At 40.9% G+C, this 18,022-nt stretch overlaps 1 protein-coding gene across 4 annotated transcripts in view; it reads left to right on the top strand.

The window, feature by feature from the left end:
• Positions 1–18,022, top strand: part of PDE7B (phosphodiesterase 7B) — a 169,914-nt gene that overhangs the window by 142,670 nt on the left and 9,222 nt on the right. For all 4 annotated transcript variants that reach the window (XM_064413608.1, XM_064413607.1, XM_064413609.1 and 1 more), the window contains 8 exons: positions 1,909–2,060; positions 3,303–3,366; positions 4,968–5,063; positions 6,748–6,848; positions 8,275–8,406; positions 14,597–14,688; positions 15,694–15,838; positions 17,827–17,923. In XM_064413608.1, the coding sequence (XP_064269678.1) occupies positions 1,909–2,060; positions 3,303–3,366; positions 4,968–5,063; positions 6,748–6,848; positions 8,275–8,406; positions 14,597–14,688; positions 15,694–15,838; positions 17,827–17,923 (879 nt within the window). The remainder of the gene's footprint in view (positions 1–1,908; positions 2,061–3,302; positions 3,367–4,967; positions 5,064–6,747; positions 6,849–8,274; positions 8,407–14,596; positions 14,689–15,693; positions 15,839–17,826; positions 17,924–18,022) is intronic.

Here is an 18,022-nt window from a genome sequence, read left to right as displayed (position 1 = left end):
TGTTTTGTTATCCAGGAATTAAACTGAATGCCAGCCATTTCATAGCAGCCCTGTATAAATGAAAAGAAGTAAGAAAACAAGTCTACTGGTTCCTCCATGTGTCGCTGCCACTGGGTAACTGTTCACACCTACATTAGTCACTCCTTCAACAGGCCATGAAATTGTTCCAGCTTTTAAAATGTGTGAGAAAATCAAGGCAGGTCCTGGCACATCATAAATGAAAACCTGACCTTCAGGTTGTTACAGTAGTGGTGTTGTTACTGTTTTCATTCTGGAAACCACATGGCTTGTCAAGATGCAATGAAGTTATTTTGTGCTTTTGTATTATTAAAACTCAGTGAGGTCTTTGGACTGCACATGAGAACCATGAGGCTTACTGGTGTTGGAGGTTCTGTTGATCCTCAGTACAAAGGATGGCTTTTTTGGATGCTATTACTGACTTTGTGCCGCTCAGTAGCTGTTGGATTACTTAATAAGGAAGAAACTTGCTACAGAGGGTGCTGCTGTTAGAGAAATCAAATCCTGAACCATCCATGATCCAAAAAACCTTAGCGACTTCTCTGAAAATCCTCTCAGAATAATACCACCCATGGAAACAGCAGACAAAGTGATATTTTAATTTCACAGTAGAACAAACATTCAGTGTTTTTTCATAAAAAGAGATGAAAAAAAAAAAAAACAGAGAGTCAGCTTCAGTGTGTAGATATTTTTCATGAGCTCTTATTTAAACCTGAAATCCAGTGAATTGCTATGGAGCTTCTTATCTCAAGAAATCATTCCTTTTCTCTCAAAGGACTGTTTAATCTTCAGTTTCTTACAAATAAAACTGTATTGTATCTTGCTACCTTCGACCAACTGTCCAGTTTCTGTCCTCTCTTTTTTCCAAAACTTATACCAGACTGCAGAATGAAAACACCTGAGCATGAGGTTCTATTAAAAGTTCAGATTAAATTACCTAAACCATTATGAGTTTTAGAAAGCCTCCAAATTTTTCTTACTAACAATAAGGTAATTTAATTACTCTAATTAGTGATTTAATCACTGTATAAAAACTGCCTTGGATTTTATGTGTCACATTTAGCCCTATATGAAAATCTCCTAATACAGCATTAGGGAATTAGAATGATCCTGGTACCAAGTGAAAAGAACATATTCAGTTGTGTAACCAGAAATGGCTGTATTATCTCAATATACCTGCTTTCCTCATTGCACTGCTGAAATATTTTCTTCACTTATAATTTGCTTTAATATGTAGAAATGACAGCAGACAATGCAATAGGATTATTAACCTATTCTTATTATTTCCCTTTTTTATTTCCTTTTCCAAAAGTGGCTGTGACATTGGTGTTTTCAAACAGTATTTTGAGTTCTCTTTTGGTGTTACTTTTTTGATTTTATACCAAGATCACCTTCTAGTACTGTGCAATTTTTAATATATTCCAATGACACCTCCTGTGAGGTAGCGAAGTAATGTTATTTTCAGGTGTATAGTTAGGGAACAGAGGAAGGTGTATAGTTAGGAACAGAGAGGATAGGAGCAGCTTTCCTGTTCCTAGCTCTGCCCAGTCATTTAGGCTCCCCCCAACACCTACAGTTAGGAGATGTATCACCCCCTTCCCCCCAGGGACTGAGCTGGGTCACATCAAAGGCTGTGGCAGGCAGTGTACTGAACTCAGCTCTTCCAAAGCCTACAATAGTATTCTCTTTCCTAGAACGTATTTCCTTTCTAAAATAAATATATTATGCTGTGGTGATTTGAATACTGCTCCTTCATGTGGCTTGGCAAGAAGCATGAACTTCATGATTTTTGTATTACTATTTTAAAGTGTTTGACATTTCTCATATTAAACTGATAATGTCATCCATCACCTTGGGTTTCATGGTTTCTGTACTGATTGCTTTTCACAGATACTACACTCTCAGGGGAAATTGGCACCAAGAAAAAAGTGAAAAGACTGTTAAGTTTCCAGAGATATTTCCATGCATCCCGCTTACTGCGTGGAATTGTACCACAGGCCTCTCTGTACCTACTGGATGAGGACTACCTTGGGCAAGCAAGGGTAAGACAGGTCTCCAGCTCTCCATTTCTTTTAATAATCCTACAGAGTGTGTCAGTTTTGTTTTAGTCTTCAGATAACCAAATTCCTGGTTCATCTTTCTTAAATGACCTGTGTTATGTGCCAACAAACAGATTGTCCATTCCTCATTTGTGGTTACAGCCTTAAAGGCTTAGGTCTCAAAGCAACAGGTAATGTTGCTAAATCTACTCAACATTTTCAGATTCCAACAACTGAAATTATAATATGAAATTGTTAAAGAATGAAGGATTTCAGGTTAAGTTACTGATTTAAGTGCAGCCCTGACACAGCATTTAGTTCATCCACTTAAAAAAAGACAGGTGTCTCTCATCTGCTATGGAACAGCTATTAGGCAGCCCACAAGAGCTCTCCATAGTGGCAAAGGCTAGGAAGCATGGAATATTGACTGCAAACTTCGCAGTGATCAAAATATAATTATCTTATTTTGCAGCTCTTACACTTACTTTGAATGGTATTTTCTAGCAAAACTTTCACAAATGATGGCGTTGGGATTATATTTTTATTCTCTGCTGGAGGAGATTATGTGCCAGGTGTTAGAATGAAATTATAAGAATCCAGAACTGTTTGAATGTAGACTAGTGATGGGAGTGAATGTGTATTTCACTCACACATACATCACTGTAGGCCATAGAGGTAGTTCAGAATCAGTCTCCTGACTCAACTGATGAAGCTGTAAAAACCCTGCAGTTGTAGGTAATGATGGATTCTTCTGCATGTCTGAGTGGGCTTAACAGTAGTATCTAAATTTATAAAAGCTGTTCTTGTGTACTGCTTTGTTTAGCACATTGTAACTCATATTCACCATGAGAGCTAAGATTTTAAAACACTGTATTAAAAACCTAAGAGAATTTGCACTGACAGTCTGGAGACATGAAGAAACAATAAAACACTTGTGCAATAAAAGGGAATATTTTCATAATATTTTGGCTTATATTATTCATAGTTTTGAGTTCCATTTAGCAGGTATTTTTAGTGTTATGTTCAAAACCTTCTCAGTTAAAAGAGCAAGTGATATTTTTTGCAGTACAGCCACATGAGCCTGATTTCTGATATTTCAAATATGACCTCTGTAGGTTTCTCAAAAAAAAAAACTTTAAAGCTGTAGTAACCAATGCTGTGACTGATTAATGTGGAATAATAATAAAAATTTGATTTACAGTGTGACATACCAGTCACTGGCCTTTTCACATTTGTTTTTTCCAGCATATGCTATCCAAAGTGGGAATGTGGGATTTTGACATTTTCTTGTTTGATCGCTTGACAAATGGTAAGTAAATTTTTTAAGTCTTTATTTTACTCTCTCTCATATATGACTATTCAAAAATCTGTAATTAACTGTTTGTTAAATGTTTACAGTTCAGATTACTGAAGAGAAATTTGCCATATTTAACCTCTATTAAAACACATCCTGGAGCTTTTTCAGGCCTTTCCTGAACTATAGGGTAATGTTTCAAGTGTGCTTTTGTACTAATCTAATCCCCTACATTTGTTGTTGTCACCTTTTCAAAGATGCTTCTGTTTCATTTGCCTGTGAAACTTGAAAGCAACTTTAAATATACCTGTTAGATACTTTGGTCAATAAATCTAGATCTCATAATCAGTCAATTTCTATCAATACTAAAGACATTTGAGTGAATATACCCTTGCTTCTGTTCAGCAGTAAAAATTAGGAAATTTATTAAGAGAGTAAAAATCCATGGAATGTTTTCTCTAAATACATGCCTGTAAAACCATCCCCCTTCCCCACAAATGTTCAGACAACAGCTCTTGATCAGGTAATTGCTAGAGAGGGGAATGATCACACCTTTCCCCTTTCTCTACTGCTCAGAGAACTGAGATCCCTCATTCCTCACCCCAGTCTAATTAGGTTTGGTTGGGGCAGAAGATGTAGAAAAAAGTTGGTTTAGAGAGTCATTCAGCTGAGTGACTGGCAGTGAAGAGTGAAAAGGATTGCAAATTGCCTGGGAAGAAAAAGCATATTCTTCTAAATTGTCTTTCTGTGCCCCTGCTCAGTAGTCAAGACCAAGAAAGTTTCCGTGTGTTCTTCATACAGATATTTATTTTCCTTCCTGAGTTACATTAAATAAGAAAAGACTCCCTTCAAACTTTGTTTATATGTAGTATGAGTTGGTTGGTTTGGGGTTTTTTCTAACTTTTATGGAAACAGTGACACTGAATTAAGCAGCACAAACTTTTTAAAATACTGTGTTTATGTATAGCTGATCATGCAATACTAGTAAGGCGCAATTTTGCCAGTGTTCCCAGTATTGGATTTACAGTAAGGCCAGTGCTGCATTACAGTGGGACTTAAGACTGTAAATGCTGCAACTCATTTCTCCTGTCTGTGTCATTTTTATGGGATGCAGTTATAGCGAGCTGGGTTACATGGGTTAATTACATGTTTATGCAGCCATATGCAAAATAAAAACATTAATTCCATACTCCTGAGTTTTAGTAATTAATTAATTTGTACAGTATGGCAAACCAAAGTGGAAGAAGAGCCACTCTTGTTTCTGAAGATAGACCTGAATTATGAAAATGATACTGCTCTCAGACAAGCCTGTCAAAGATTTTGTTAAAACCATGTCAGTTTGCCTTCTTCCAGTTAAAACCACAGTTTGCCTGTCACATTGAAACAGCAAATGTGACTTTATGGCACACAAGAATGGCACTCTATTGGTACAAACTGTTCATCACATCTTGATTACATATAGGAGTAATTTGTATAAATGACTTCTGAATACATGAGAGTCATCTGAGCTCACTTCTTTGGAGATGAGGTGATAGGAAATTACCCAGATTTTTAGCCTTGCTTGGTTTGTAACTACATGTATGGGGAATCTAAGAGTTGTTCCTTTCTCCTTTCAGGAAACAGTCTTGTAACACTGCTTTGTCACCTCTTCAATGTGCATGGACTTATTCACCATTTCCAGTTAGACATGGTTACATTACACAGGTTTTTTGGTAAGTGCACACCTCAAAGCCATCTTTGAATGAAGTTTATAGATTAAGTGGAGCATCAAAGAAGGCACTGGCTTGGTCTGTCTATGTAAAAATTATGATGTTGTTGGAAATATTTCAGTAAATATGATATGTATCAGCATACAGTTTCAGGCACTCAAGTACTTGGTTCAGTACCTAGTCGGTGGAGGGATTTCAAAAGGCTCTGCGTTGGGCTGAAGCATCCCAGCAGCACAGTCACACTGGTGATTTAAAATAAAATACGCCATGCAGAGATGTGGCTGGCTTAGGCCCACACAGACAGACAGACACTGCAGAACCTACGCGTGCACAGTACAATTGTGGTGCAGTGTAATTATTTTAGTGACTAAAAGACCACTGAGACCCAGGGCAGTTAAAAGCTTATGTGCAAAATTTAACAAATTATATCAAGCTGTCCTGTCTACACTGAACAGTGTTGATGAAAGCCCCTGCTGCTGTTACTGCCAACAGAAATATTAGCCCCATGCTGTCAGTGAACCAAAAGAAGAAATTGGCCAAAATCAATTACTTTTTGCATCACTTTTTGAAAACAGCTAAATGCCAGTTTTTCAGGCTGTCAGGCAGAGTTTCCAAAGCAGGGTCTCTTCTTTAAGACTGCCTGATTGTTGCTTCTGGAAAGTGTCCCTCTGGTGCGGAGACAGACAAAATCCCCCTGCTGTTTCTAACTCCTGCGGGCAGACGTGAAGCGGACAGTAGGGTAATTAGAGCTAGTGGTCTAAACTCACAGTTTAAGGGATTACCCACTGTACCTCCAGATGCTTGTGTGGCTGGAAACAAACAGAAGGCTTGGACTTTCTTTGGCGCTCCTCGTGCTGGCAGCGAACGCCATGGGAAATCTGCCCATCGTTGGCTTTCCATTGGATTAATTTGATCGTGTCTAGGAGGGCGCTTTGGGCACGGTCACATGCAGCCTCCAGTGCTCACGTGGTGGTGTCCCACCACCACGTAATGGTGCACACTGCAAGGAACAGAGGGGTGTGAAGCACACATCTCAATGATTTTTCTGTCTCAGAGAAAGCTGAGTTAAGAGGTTGGTGCTCCTGGTCCAACTGGGCTGGTTCCAGCACTGCAAACTGAAGCAAGAGGGACTGGCATGTTAAAATGAACACACAGATGTGACTAAAATTGTCACAGGAGATTTTGCTGTGAATACCCCAATGCTGGTTTCTTTTGATTCTTCCCCTGGGGGGTGTAGAAATGCCTTTGCCTGTAGTTCATCACTCAAATAACAAATCATGGCAGGATCTCAGGGTCTCACTCCCTGCTGCCGTAAAATAGGTGGTACTGCCTTAATGGCACACTACTACCCTACAACAGCAGCCTAAATAATTACACTCCGTTGTGGATAAATTTGCCTCTCCTCCTTGTTTATTTTACTCCTCAATGAGAGCCTTCACTAAGGCAAGAAAGAGGTGATTTATGCACTAGACCCAGTATATCCCCTTGGGCCTCACAAATCCTTTCAAGCATTTTTTTCTCTAAAGGTACCCCGATAAAAGCAGCAATTTAAATAAGCTACAGCTATTTGAAGAAAGTCCTCAGGCAGCTGACTGCAAAACCTCAGATTGTATTTTAAGTCCAGTTCCCACTTGTGGCCATGGCATTCAGGGACAAAAGGATCTTTGTTTTCTGTTTTGATTCACAGTTATGGTTCAAGAAGATTACCATAGCCAGAACCCATACCACAATGCTGTCCATGCTGCTGATGTCACACAAGCTATGCACTGCTATCTGAGGGAGCCCAAGGTAATGACAACCTTTCACATGTTGCTTTCAGATGGTTCTCAGATTTTTTTTTCCCAGGGTTGAAATAAAACCCCAAGAGATACTTCTAGACAGCAGAAAGTAATGGTGTGCTGCAAGTCAGCAACAAGTCAGGAGCAGCCTTGGCTACAGATTACAGATGTTTCAGTCAAGCTGTGAGAGTCACTTCTCATCACACAGGCATCGTGTCTGAGTGCTGCCATATGAGCTCCAGCCACCACAGCTCTGTGACCCAGCCACCCACTGGTGCCTGCAGTTCTTCTCCCATCAGACTCAGAAGAAGGCAGTGCATGTCTGTGCCTCAGCCACCTCAAAATACCAAATAAGGTGCAATTTCAGCAGGAAAGGGTGGTGGGCCACCCCTTCAGATGGGTCTGTTGCAAGGGTGTCCTCTGCATGAGTATTTGACTGCTGCTGCAAGTTCTCACGGCATCAGAGTGGTGGTGCCTTGTGTGTTACTGGAAGGCATTGTGATACAGCTGTGCTGAGCCACAGTGTAAGAGCATAACTAATCTTTTCTGGCTTGGCTCAAATGAAAGGATGTTCTGCTAGAACTAGCAGTTTGTTACATAAGAATATAGCAATGGTAAGGACAGGAGCAGGCCTCACCTTTCCTGTATTTTCATCTCATGCAAGATCTGCAAGTCCTTTCTTGCCAGGAGTGCAGAGGACAGACAACGTCCTGAACCTGGACCATACTGCTCATCAGTTCTGACCTCAGGATTCTTCTTTCATCTCATAGACCTGTACTCTATACAGACTCATTGGGCTTGCAATAACTGCCTCACTCTCACAGAGAGAAAATGCTAAGACTACCTTTTTTTTTATTTCTAAGTGAGCCCTGTAGCAGAAAAAAATCTGGACAAGTTTTCCAACTTGAATGTTTGAAGTTAGAAGGGTAAATTATATTCCCTAATAAAATACATATACTTGAACTGAGATATTTAAGAGCCAAGGCTGAAATTTCAGAAGTTGGTAAACTCTGCATTTTATAAGACAGTGCTATGCTAGGGCAAGAAGCCTGATATTTTGTTGGCATTTATAAATACTTGGAGAGGCCGAGCTCTTACAATGGGTGATAACATATGCCAACCTGCCAGGCTACCTGTTTGCTTTTTAAAACAAATGAGACTATGCTGAAGCCCTTCTATTACAGCAATCCTTATATTGCCATGAGTAACAAAGAGATAAGAAAAACAAACTGTAATAAAAGATGGTTATGTAGTATAATATCTTTATAGATGTATGTTCAACATTTACCTTAAAAACATCGTTCACAAAATTTATACTTGACATTTGTGTACAAATGCCAACACACCCAATCTGTGCCATGATGTCAGCTGGTTTGTTTATTTACCAAAAAAAGTGTTTACTGTTCTTGTTGTGATTAATGTGTGTGATGATTCAGCTTGCCAACTTCCTCACCCCATCGGACATCATGCTCGGACTGCTCGCAGCTGCAGCTCATGATGTGGATCACCCAGGGGTCAACCAACCCTTTCTGATTAAAACCAAACACCACCTTGCCAGCTTGTACCAGGTAAAACTGCTCATCAAGTTGCTGACATAAAAATGCAGTCAAGGAGAGTTTAAGCAATTTGCAGTGAACTTTTAATGCCAAAATCTGGCAACAGAAGGATGTGGGTCAAGTGATTCTGCGTTTTGGAGTCTAAACAGTTTCAGTCAAGGACCTCACTGAGTGTCACTTCTTAGAGCAAAGCTGATACAGGAGAAGAGGTGGAAATGTCATACTTTTTTTGACAACATTTAAGCTAGATCAGTTGTCTGGGTTGTTTCTGCTGTAGATCATCTGGGGTGAGGAACTTGTGGGTAGGACATTTAAAATCATGACAAGAAGATCCCATCTTCTTTCAGTGGGCAGATAAGCAGCAGGCATGCTCTAAATTGGTATTGCATTAAAAGAAACCTTTGCTTCATGTGGCTGTAGTAAAATGAAACTCTTAATGAACACTGCATTAAAAAAAATGGAGACAGATGAAACCAAAGGAAAAGTCCTAGACATTTACAGTAACATTCCTCAAGATACAAAGAACTTCAAGAAAGCCACTAGATCACACCACAGGCTGTCTAGACCAGTATCCTGTTTCTAAGAGCAGCCAGTAAAAGATCTCAGAGAGAAACATAAGTCTGGGATAAGTACAGAGCTGTCCTTTACCTAGTATACATCCTTTCAGCTCTGGCAAGCAGTAGTAGAAAACTTCCTGTAACAAAAACACAGACCCTCTTGTTCAATCACCAGCAATGAACCCATGCTGCCTGATTTTGGTGGTCCTTTTTGAATAAATTTGAGATTTAGGCCCATGGCAATCATTGTTGCTCTGTATTTTATCTAGAACTGTCCTATGAGTATAATCTCCACACACATGTGTATGTTATATATGCACATCTCTCTATTCTTTGCATTGTATTTATATATACAATGTGCCAGAGCAAATCTTAATTTTGGTTGCACCAACCATAATTCACAGGTAGTAAATGGAGTTAATAGTGATTTCTAGCCTTTAGAATCACAGACTGATAGAATCATAGAATCGTGAAGGTTGGAAGAGACCTTTAAAATCATCCTAGGTCCAGCCTAACTGTTCACCCAGCACCAGATCCAGACACCTCTCAAACACCTCCAGGAGTGCTGACTCCACCACCTCCCTGGACAACCTATTTCAGTGCCTGACCACCCTAACAGTGACAATTTTTTTCTACTATCTAATCTGAATCTCCCCTGTCTGAGCTTAAGGCCATTCCCTCTGGTTCTCTCAGTGCAGTCCCAGCAGGAGAGACCAGCCCTCACCTCCCTGCAGCCTCTTCAGGTAAGGAGCAATCAGGTCCCCCCTGAGCTGCCTTTTCTCCAGGCTAAACACCCCCAGCTCCCTCAGACACTCCTTGTAAGACATGTTCTCTGGTCCTTTCATGAGTCTTGTTGCCCTTCTCTGGACATGCTCTAGCACCTCTAGCATGCTCTAGCAGTGTCCTTTATAAAGTGAGGGGCCAAGAACTGGACACAGCATTTGAGGTGTGGCCTCACCAGTGTCAAGTACAGTGGGACAGTCACTGCCCTGGTCCTGCTGGCCACACTATTCCTGATACCGGCCAGGATGCCATTGGTCTTCTTGGCCACCTGGGCACACACTGAATCGTGTTCAGTCAGCTGTCAACCAGCACTCCCACTGGGCTGCTTTCCAGCCACTTTGGAAGAGTCAATTTCCGCCTTCGTGGAGGTTGTCAGAAACAGAATATCCTGCATTAAAAATTAACCTACCTGACTAAGACTCACTAGTAGCTACATACACATACTTAGCATGCTGTGATGTGCTCACTGCTTGATAAGAGAGTCTCTCTTTTTCTACCCTACCCAAGCAACATTTGGGTTTTCCTGTAAGAAGTGGATTGTGCAATGGTGCAACTGTCCTGCCCTCAGACATGGGAATGGGCTGGACTGCAGGAGCCCCAGCCAAGGCACAGTTATGCTCAAACACTGAAAATTTTGTGACTGGCCTCATCATAAGCTGTTGCAGCCTATTATGTCATACCCAAATGTTTCTGGTCCAGTCTTTTCTAAACATCAGGCCAGCTGAGTGAGGAGGGGAAAAAGCCATGGGCCTAAGCTGCAGTACTTTGGGAGCTCTTAAGAGGAGTGAGTAGAGCCATTCCACAAAACCCCTTGTATTTTGAAAAGGTACAAACAATTCCTTCTCAAATTAATAGTGGCAAACAGTACTTTATAATTAGGTTGAAAAAGCAGGCTAATCTGAAAGACATACAGCTAAAATACTGGTATCTTGGAGAAGCGGTTTCTGCTCAGGTATTTGGGTTTGAATATACTTACAAATATTGGTTAGAAAAGACAGTGACAAAGCAGAAAATGCAATCTTTCAACAGCAAATGAGATCTGAAGTACCCTACTTAAGGACATTCACTGGCAAGTTTGAGTTATTTTAACTGAAAATGATCCCACATTGTTTCCAAAGATTTTAGTAGTACACAGTATATGGATGCCAGTAAAAATAACTCCTAGAAAAAAGTTTTGCTGAAAACACTTACAGTCAAAAATTTAGATTTAGTGAATAGTCTTTAAAACATGTACTTTAACATGTGCTTGAAACTGAAACAAAGTTCTTAGGTTTTTGGTTTTTAAGCGGCAGAGCCACAGAACTGCTGGGATTAATCAGCAAAAGGATCAAATGAAAGTAAGTTTTAACAGAGCTGGCAGTCATCTGTCATTGAGACAGTGAACTTATCCATGTATGGCATTTCTATGTTTTTAAATGTCTCTTGACATTTAAATTAAAACTTTACATTTGGAAGAAAAGGTTTTGCAAAATGAGGTAGGTCAGTTCTTGACAAAGATATAAAGTGTTTGACAGTCTCTGAAGTGCATATGTGAGAAGAGTCATATTTCAGGGAGACATCACCAAGGACTTCAGAGCTTCCAGTATTTATTTTCAAACTAAATCTGTATTTTTACTTTGTTTTGTAATGCATAGGGTAATTTTCTAAGGTCTGTTGCACGTGATTGCACACACCATAATTTTCTACAAAGATAAAAGCAGTTAATTGAAATCTCCAGCATTACAAGGACAGTTGAGAGCACAGAAGGTGACTCTAGGGGTCTAGAGGTCACTTAGTTTTCCTGTGAGGAGCACGACAACATTCCTTGTAATGTGATGCAGACTTTGCTTCTAACTTGCATTGTCTGGCGTTTAAATGAAGGGTAAAAGTTTAGAAGTGTGGATAGATCACATATAACATTTGTAGTAAAAAACATTTCAGAAAACTATGAAATGATACTTTACAACTTTAATGTAGGTAAGCTGGAAATAGGAAAGTACATTTTGGGCATCAGCAAAAACAGTACTCTTATGCAATCTTCCTTAAAAGCAATGCTTCTAAGTAATTTTTGACTATTTAAGATTATGTAGTTAAACCGACTGCTCAATGAGTAAGAATAGATTGAAGAGATTGAAAGAAAGTCTGATCCCCTCTGACTTTGAATTAAAATTGAAGTTTGCTCTGCACCTAGTTAGTAGCAAGTCTCCCTCTCTTCAAGTTACTGTTCTTTTTCCAGTGTGTATGTTGAATGCAGTGGTTTGAATAGCTCAGACTAAGTAACAGACTGGAAATATTGTGGTAGCTTAAGTGAAATAAACTGTCATAGTCCTGAAATCTCTGTTATAGCAATCTACTGGGCTTGGGCTGTAAATGTGACAAAAGCTTCCTATAGTGCAGCCTTTAAAGCAGAGCTGCACTATTCAGTTTTTTTTAAAAAAACAAAACACCACGTGAAGCAGAGCTGAGAGCCCCGGTCTGCAGGCCAGCACGGAGACTTTCCCTGCATGGGTTGTCTCCCACCAGCCTGGGTGATCAGCTAGCTCATGGCAATTAGTGTTAATAAAGCAGTAGTGTGTTCCTAGGGGGAATAGCTGACTCTACTAATAGCTGGCAGCAGCTTCAGGGATGCTGGCTCCTTACATTTAAGAGGAGAGTCATATGACTTCATGCTCAGTTGTTGCTTGTCAACGTGACCTTTCCTTTTCCCTCCTCCCTGTAGTTTCAGTGTGGGAAACTAAACAGTGCAGTCAATTTCAGGTTCCCCTTAGAGCAGCAGGCAAAGAGCAGAAACTTAGAGAAGATGAGAAACTGAGATGATTACCTGAATGTGCTTTTTCCTATGAGTAACTACTAATTGGATGCTGGAAAGGAAAGGTCTCATAACTTTTCAGGTGCCTCAGCCCCATTTTGGCTGGCCTTCAGTATGGCCAAGGAGCAGCTGCATCCATGGAGTCTAATTCCCTTTTTGAGGCAGGTGCTGCTGAAGCAGCTCCTCACAGCAAGTAAGGCTGCCATGCTGGAAGGGATGTGAGGACACAGGGTGCTCCAAGGGGGATCTCCCTGGTCACAGTGTTTCAAGGATGCAGTCAGACCAGGGTCCCAGGAAACCGTGCACACAGGCACTGTCTTAAACAAGTGTAAACATTCCCAAAAGCCAAAGGTGACATCAGATAGAGTTTGTCCAAGGTAGTAGGAAGATGGCAGCCTGTGGCCTTCGGGTGACTCTTGGGACCAGTATTCAGCGCTGCAACTTGGTGGGTGGAAAGAAAAAAAAAAATAAATTTGTTATTATGTCCTATTACATTCTCTTATTTTTCTTGGTCAGAGTGTAGGGTTGCAAAAGTCCATTCTGATGTATTTAGGCAAAAGGAGAAAAGGGATATTTAAGTTGGCAAATGAACAGGATTGCTGTCAAAAGTAATTTCTGTATTGCATAACTGATGTTGCGATCTGAGTCCATCAGCTCTTCCTAAGAAAAGGAATTGGTTTTTACATGGTTTGAAAGTTTTGGATTTGGTTTTACTTTGTTTTTTCCCCCCAGAATCTGTGATTTCTGTAAGAGAAACAAACAAACAAACCCAGAGAAATACCAAAGCAACATTGTTTCTGTGAATTCAGAAGCAACAAAAAGCACTGCGGAAAATAGTGTGATAGGAAGTCAATCCAATTTGTACTCTCACCTTTGCACTAGGCAAGATGATCAAAATGCAAATTGGATCTTGGTTACTGGCAATGTTTAGTTTTTTAACTGTCATTAGATATGACAGGACTGCAGAGGAAGATGGGGAAGACTTAGGCAGAAAATACTGCTCAGTCCCTCTTGGAATCATGTCCCACAGGAAAGGCAGTACTATGTCATACTCTGTCTATACCTCAAAGCTGTGGGACTGTGCATGAGGGAGCTAGAGGTCAACAGTGGCTGGAGAGAGAGATTCTGACTCCACTTCCACTGCTGGCAGTGACAGGGTGGAGTCCTTGTTCTGCTGCCTGCTCAAAAGGTTTGGTTGTGTTTTGTTTTGCTTTTCTTATCCAGTGCTCATCTGCTGCAAAAGATGTGAACTGCCCAAAACAGGGAACAGATGATAGAGGTTTCTGAACAAGTGACATTTCTGAGGCATTTCATGGTAGAAAGTACTCTGTGAACTAAACAAGTGATTATAGGAAAATGCATTGTGGTTAGGATAGTAATTTCAAATAATCAGACATAAGATATCAGATTTGTTGTAATTTACTAACAACCTAGAAAGCTGGGTTTCAACTCCCTAGCAGTTTTTTTCCCACCTAACTTTGGTTCCACTTAGTTAAAAGCAAGAAAACAGAGGAGTCAAAATTTGTTGCAGACTGAGTTGCTGAAGCCTGCAAATGCTCAGCAGTACTGCTATTCCTCTTGCTTTCACTGAACAGCTGCAGGCAGCTTCCAGTTCCCTGACTGAAAGGGAAATTTGGCAGTTTAGTTTGCTTTTTCTTGTCCGCTCTGCATTCTAACTGTAGAGGCTGAAAAGTCAGCCTAGAATCAGTAGGAGGTAAAAATACGCTTTTGCACTCCTGCTTTAATTTATTTGTTAATAAATCTGCTAGAATGCAAACTGCCTCCCACTCAGATGAGATTAGCTCCTCTGTTCACAGCAGGATTCAAAAACTGCAGGACAACAGGCCTCAAGGGCTGACCCTTAGGTAAGAAACCGAGAGGCACAAGGTCCTTAACTGTAGAAATCTAGACCAATTACTCTAATCCAACTGTGGCTGAAAAGCACACATTTTAGGCTCATGTTACAGCATGTCCAACCAGCTCTGGGTATCATGTGACATGGCAAATCCATATGTGTACCTGTACCATGGATACCATCCTAATCCTTGCATTTATGGGTGTTATTCCTCCCCAGAATGTGTCTGTGCTGGAGAACCACCACTGGCGCTCTACCATAGGCATGCTTCGAGAGTCACGGCTGCTCGCCCACCTGCCCAAGGAGGTCACGTAAGTGTCCACCAGAATCACTGAAACTAGGCCATGGCCTCCTTCTCCCTTCTTGAAAGCACACTGCCAAAGAGGCCCAGGCTTCAGAATAGGCTGAACTTCCTGCACCTTCTTGGTGCCACTGTGAAATCATGAGACGAAGTTACACAGCAGAAGTATTTTTTAAGACCTACCCACTTCTGCAGCTCAGGAATGGCCACTGTCAGCACCCAGCAAGAGTGGACTTGTTCAGATCAATTGTTGGCATTTTTCATTTTACATAGCACCAACCAAATATGGAAAGATTTAGTGATTAAAAACAGGAAATTGAAGGAATTGGTCAAGGAGCATCAAGACTGCTCCGGACTTCCACACGTCACTGGGGGATGTGGTTTAGTCTTTATGGATAAAGCAAAAAAAGAACAGCCACATGAGCAACTTGGCCAAGTTGCTGTTAGCTTTTTACTTGTGTTGGTCCCATCAAGGATGGGAGATTGAGACAGTGAACAGACTGCAGTAATACATTTTAAATCATAGGTGACCCTACCAGGAATATAAACAAGTTACCTGGAAGCAGTAAGCTTTATGTCCCTCCAGAAATTCTTTGCATCAGACCAACAACTTTAAAGGACTTCAGTCTGGACCTTCACAACTTTGACTGCAACTTCAAAGTTGCAGTATTCACCACTCAGCTCTGAGCAGCTGAAGTAAGACGTGAGCATTTTTCTTGATGCAACATGCTGTTGTTTCAGGGTGGGTTTTTTTTATGCTTTCCTAGCACTTTTCAGAAGCTTTCAGAACAGCCTGTGCCAATAGGCATTTTTCTTCTACATTATCTATTCTTCTTGAACCCACTTGGGCAGGTAGAACAGTTGCACCCAGCAAAACCCAGCAGAGACTGACCAGACTGGGTCCCTAAAGAAAGAGGGAGCTTTGTGCCAGTTCCAGTGATCCAGAGCAGGTTGTTTTGAGCTCTTAATGTTGAATGGTTTCATGATTAAAGGGGTTTATTTACCTTCATTGCAGACAGGACATTGAGCAGCAGTTGGGCTCTCTGATCTTGGCAACTGACATTAACAGGCAGAATGAGTTTTTGATCCGTCTGAAATCTCATCTTGACAATCAGGATTTGAGGCTGGAGGATGCACAAGACAGACATTTTATGCTTCAGGTAACTTCAGGGTTTTTTTATGGTTTTTATGAATTTTTCAGGTCACAGTATTTCCTAGTATATGTTAAGAGTAGAATATTATAACATGTCTGGACATCAGCCTCTCCTTACCTATTACCATAAACACTTCCCTTCTGCCACCTTCTGGCACATCAGGCAAGCATAAGTGTCTCCTGTATTTCCTTATGTAATTTCCTTGAGTTTAAAAGCTATGAATGCAACAGATACAGGTGAGTGTCAAATGCTAAGGAGTGGAGATAAGCTAGATCATTTTATTTCCAGAACACTGCTTCTCTTGCCAGGTAATGCTTCAGTTGTAGTGTCTCTCTCTCTTCTGGCAAATGTCACTCCACTGGTGTCATTTTCTAGCGCTGTGCAGGAGAGCTCCCTCGTTGGTGTTCTTTCCAGGACAGCCTGACATTGGGTCTCCAAGTCCTGTTCCTGTGATGGATGCTCAGAAACTGCCTCTGCAGACAGCTGTTGCCATGGCAGCAGATGCTTCTCTGGTGCATCTGCCCAGCTAATGGAAAACCCATGCTTTATTCAAAACTCAAATAGGTTCATACTGGTTCTCCCAGCTAAGCAGCAGTCATTAGCAGAATAAACCTCAATCTATTAAAGCATTATTGTGATTAATGTAGCTACATATACTTGCTTCTTTGGAGAAATTACATTAATTTCATTCCTAAATACATAAAGAATTTGAAGTAATAATTTTCATTTATAAAACAAACACCTACATATTTTTCCTCCATCAAAGTCACGGAAAAGGTGACAGCTGCAAGGAAAGAATTGTTAATCTGTTAATTCTTCCCCTTCCAGCAGCATGGGAAATGTAGTAGCTTCTCACCTGTTCTGTCTCAAACACAGTCTTCTGTCAGACTCCTGCACAGACTGTGGCAGGGCAGGGTGACAGGTTGACCATATTTCTGGACAGATAAGACAAGCAAATTGTGCAAATACCAAAAGCAGAGGAATTACAGCTCTCAGCTATGGCAAAAAAAGGTTTCTTATGCACTAGGGACTTAGGAACAAGGGAACGGACAGTAAGATTTACTTATCTGATGGATTAGTTATGGAAGAAGAAAAGAAAAAGATCAAGAACTCTTGTTTGATTGGAGTAAGCTAAAGAATGTTTGAAAGGTCCTTGCAGTAGACAATAACATTAAGTCTAATCAGCTTAATCCAAAGAGAAAAATGACTTGGAGATTTCTCTCTGCTGGTTCAGAGGCCTGAACTCTTAGAGGAAATACTTATGTTTTCTTCCCGGGTGCCAGAATGACTTCTGACTTCTGTCAGACTGAATGACTGTGTTCAGTCTGTGAAGAAACAAGGCACATGATATTTTGTTCCAAGGCAGTAAGACAGGCAGACTATTACATGGTTGACTTTTCTGAAGTAGTTACTCAGCTTTAAAAACCTTTTCCCCTGTACTCATTCTCATACAAAGCACTTAAAAGTACTAGTTAACTTAAGTGAAACCAGGCCAGGGGATTTGTGGAGAGTCCTGTGCTTAGCTTTGTAAACAAAAATATGCAGACATTAAGATGAAGTGTAATTGAAGTGAGATGCAAGGTCACTCACTGAGACCGCAGAGAAATCATGCCCAAATACACCAGCTTGGCTCTTCCCTTCCTTGTCATCAGCCATGGATGCTGAGCCAAGCAGTCAGCAGGAGCCAGCCTGAGGCTTTTGTTGGCTTATTCCTTCCAAGGAATATCCAAAACACTTTGCAGCCTTGGAATTTGGCCCTTCTCTTGTTCTCACTACGGTAAAGTGGAGGGCTGAATGAAAGTTTTGTTTGCAGCTTAAGTAAATGCTCTTTCCTCAAAGGGCACATTTGGGTGAGGCTGAGCCTCTGAAAAGTAATCTTAACCCTTCCCGGCATCCCTGGTGGGGCCTGGGAGTTCTGTGACTGCAGATTTACTGCTGAAGCACTGCTAAACAGTAACTTCTTTTCTCACTGCTGTTTTTCTTCTTGCTTTCAGATTGCACTCAAGTGTGCTGACATTTGCAACCCTTGCCGGGTCTGGGATCTGAGCAAGCAGTGGAGTGAGCGGGTCTGCGAAGAGTTTTACCGGCAAGGTCAGTCCCTTCAACTCACAGCAGTCCCTTTCCCCTCAGCTTTCCGTGGCTTGTGTGTGACAAGCCAGAGGAAGCACTGAAATGTGCCTTGAGAATGAG

This window comes from Passer domesticus, chromosome 3 (genome assembly GCF_036417665.1).
Source record: "Passer domesticus isolate bPasDom1 chromosome 3, bPasDom1.hap1, whole genome shotgun sequence".
Taxonomy (NCBI): Eukaryota; Metazoa; Chordata; class Aves; order Passeriformes; family Passeridae; genus Passer; species Passer domesticus.
Note: the sequence above shows the minus strand (reverse complement) of the source record. Positions and strands in the feature narration are given on the sequence as shown.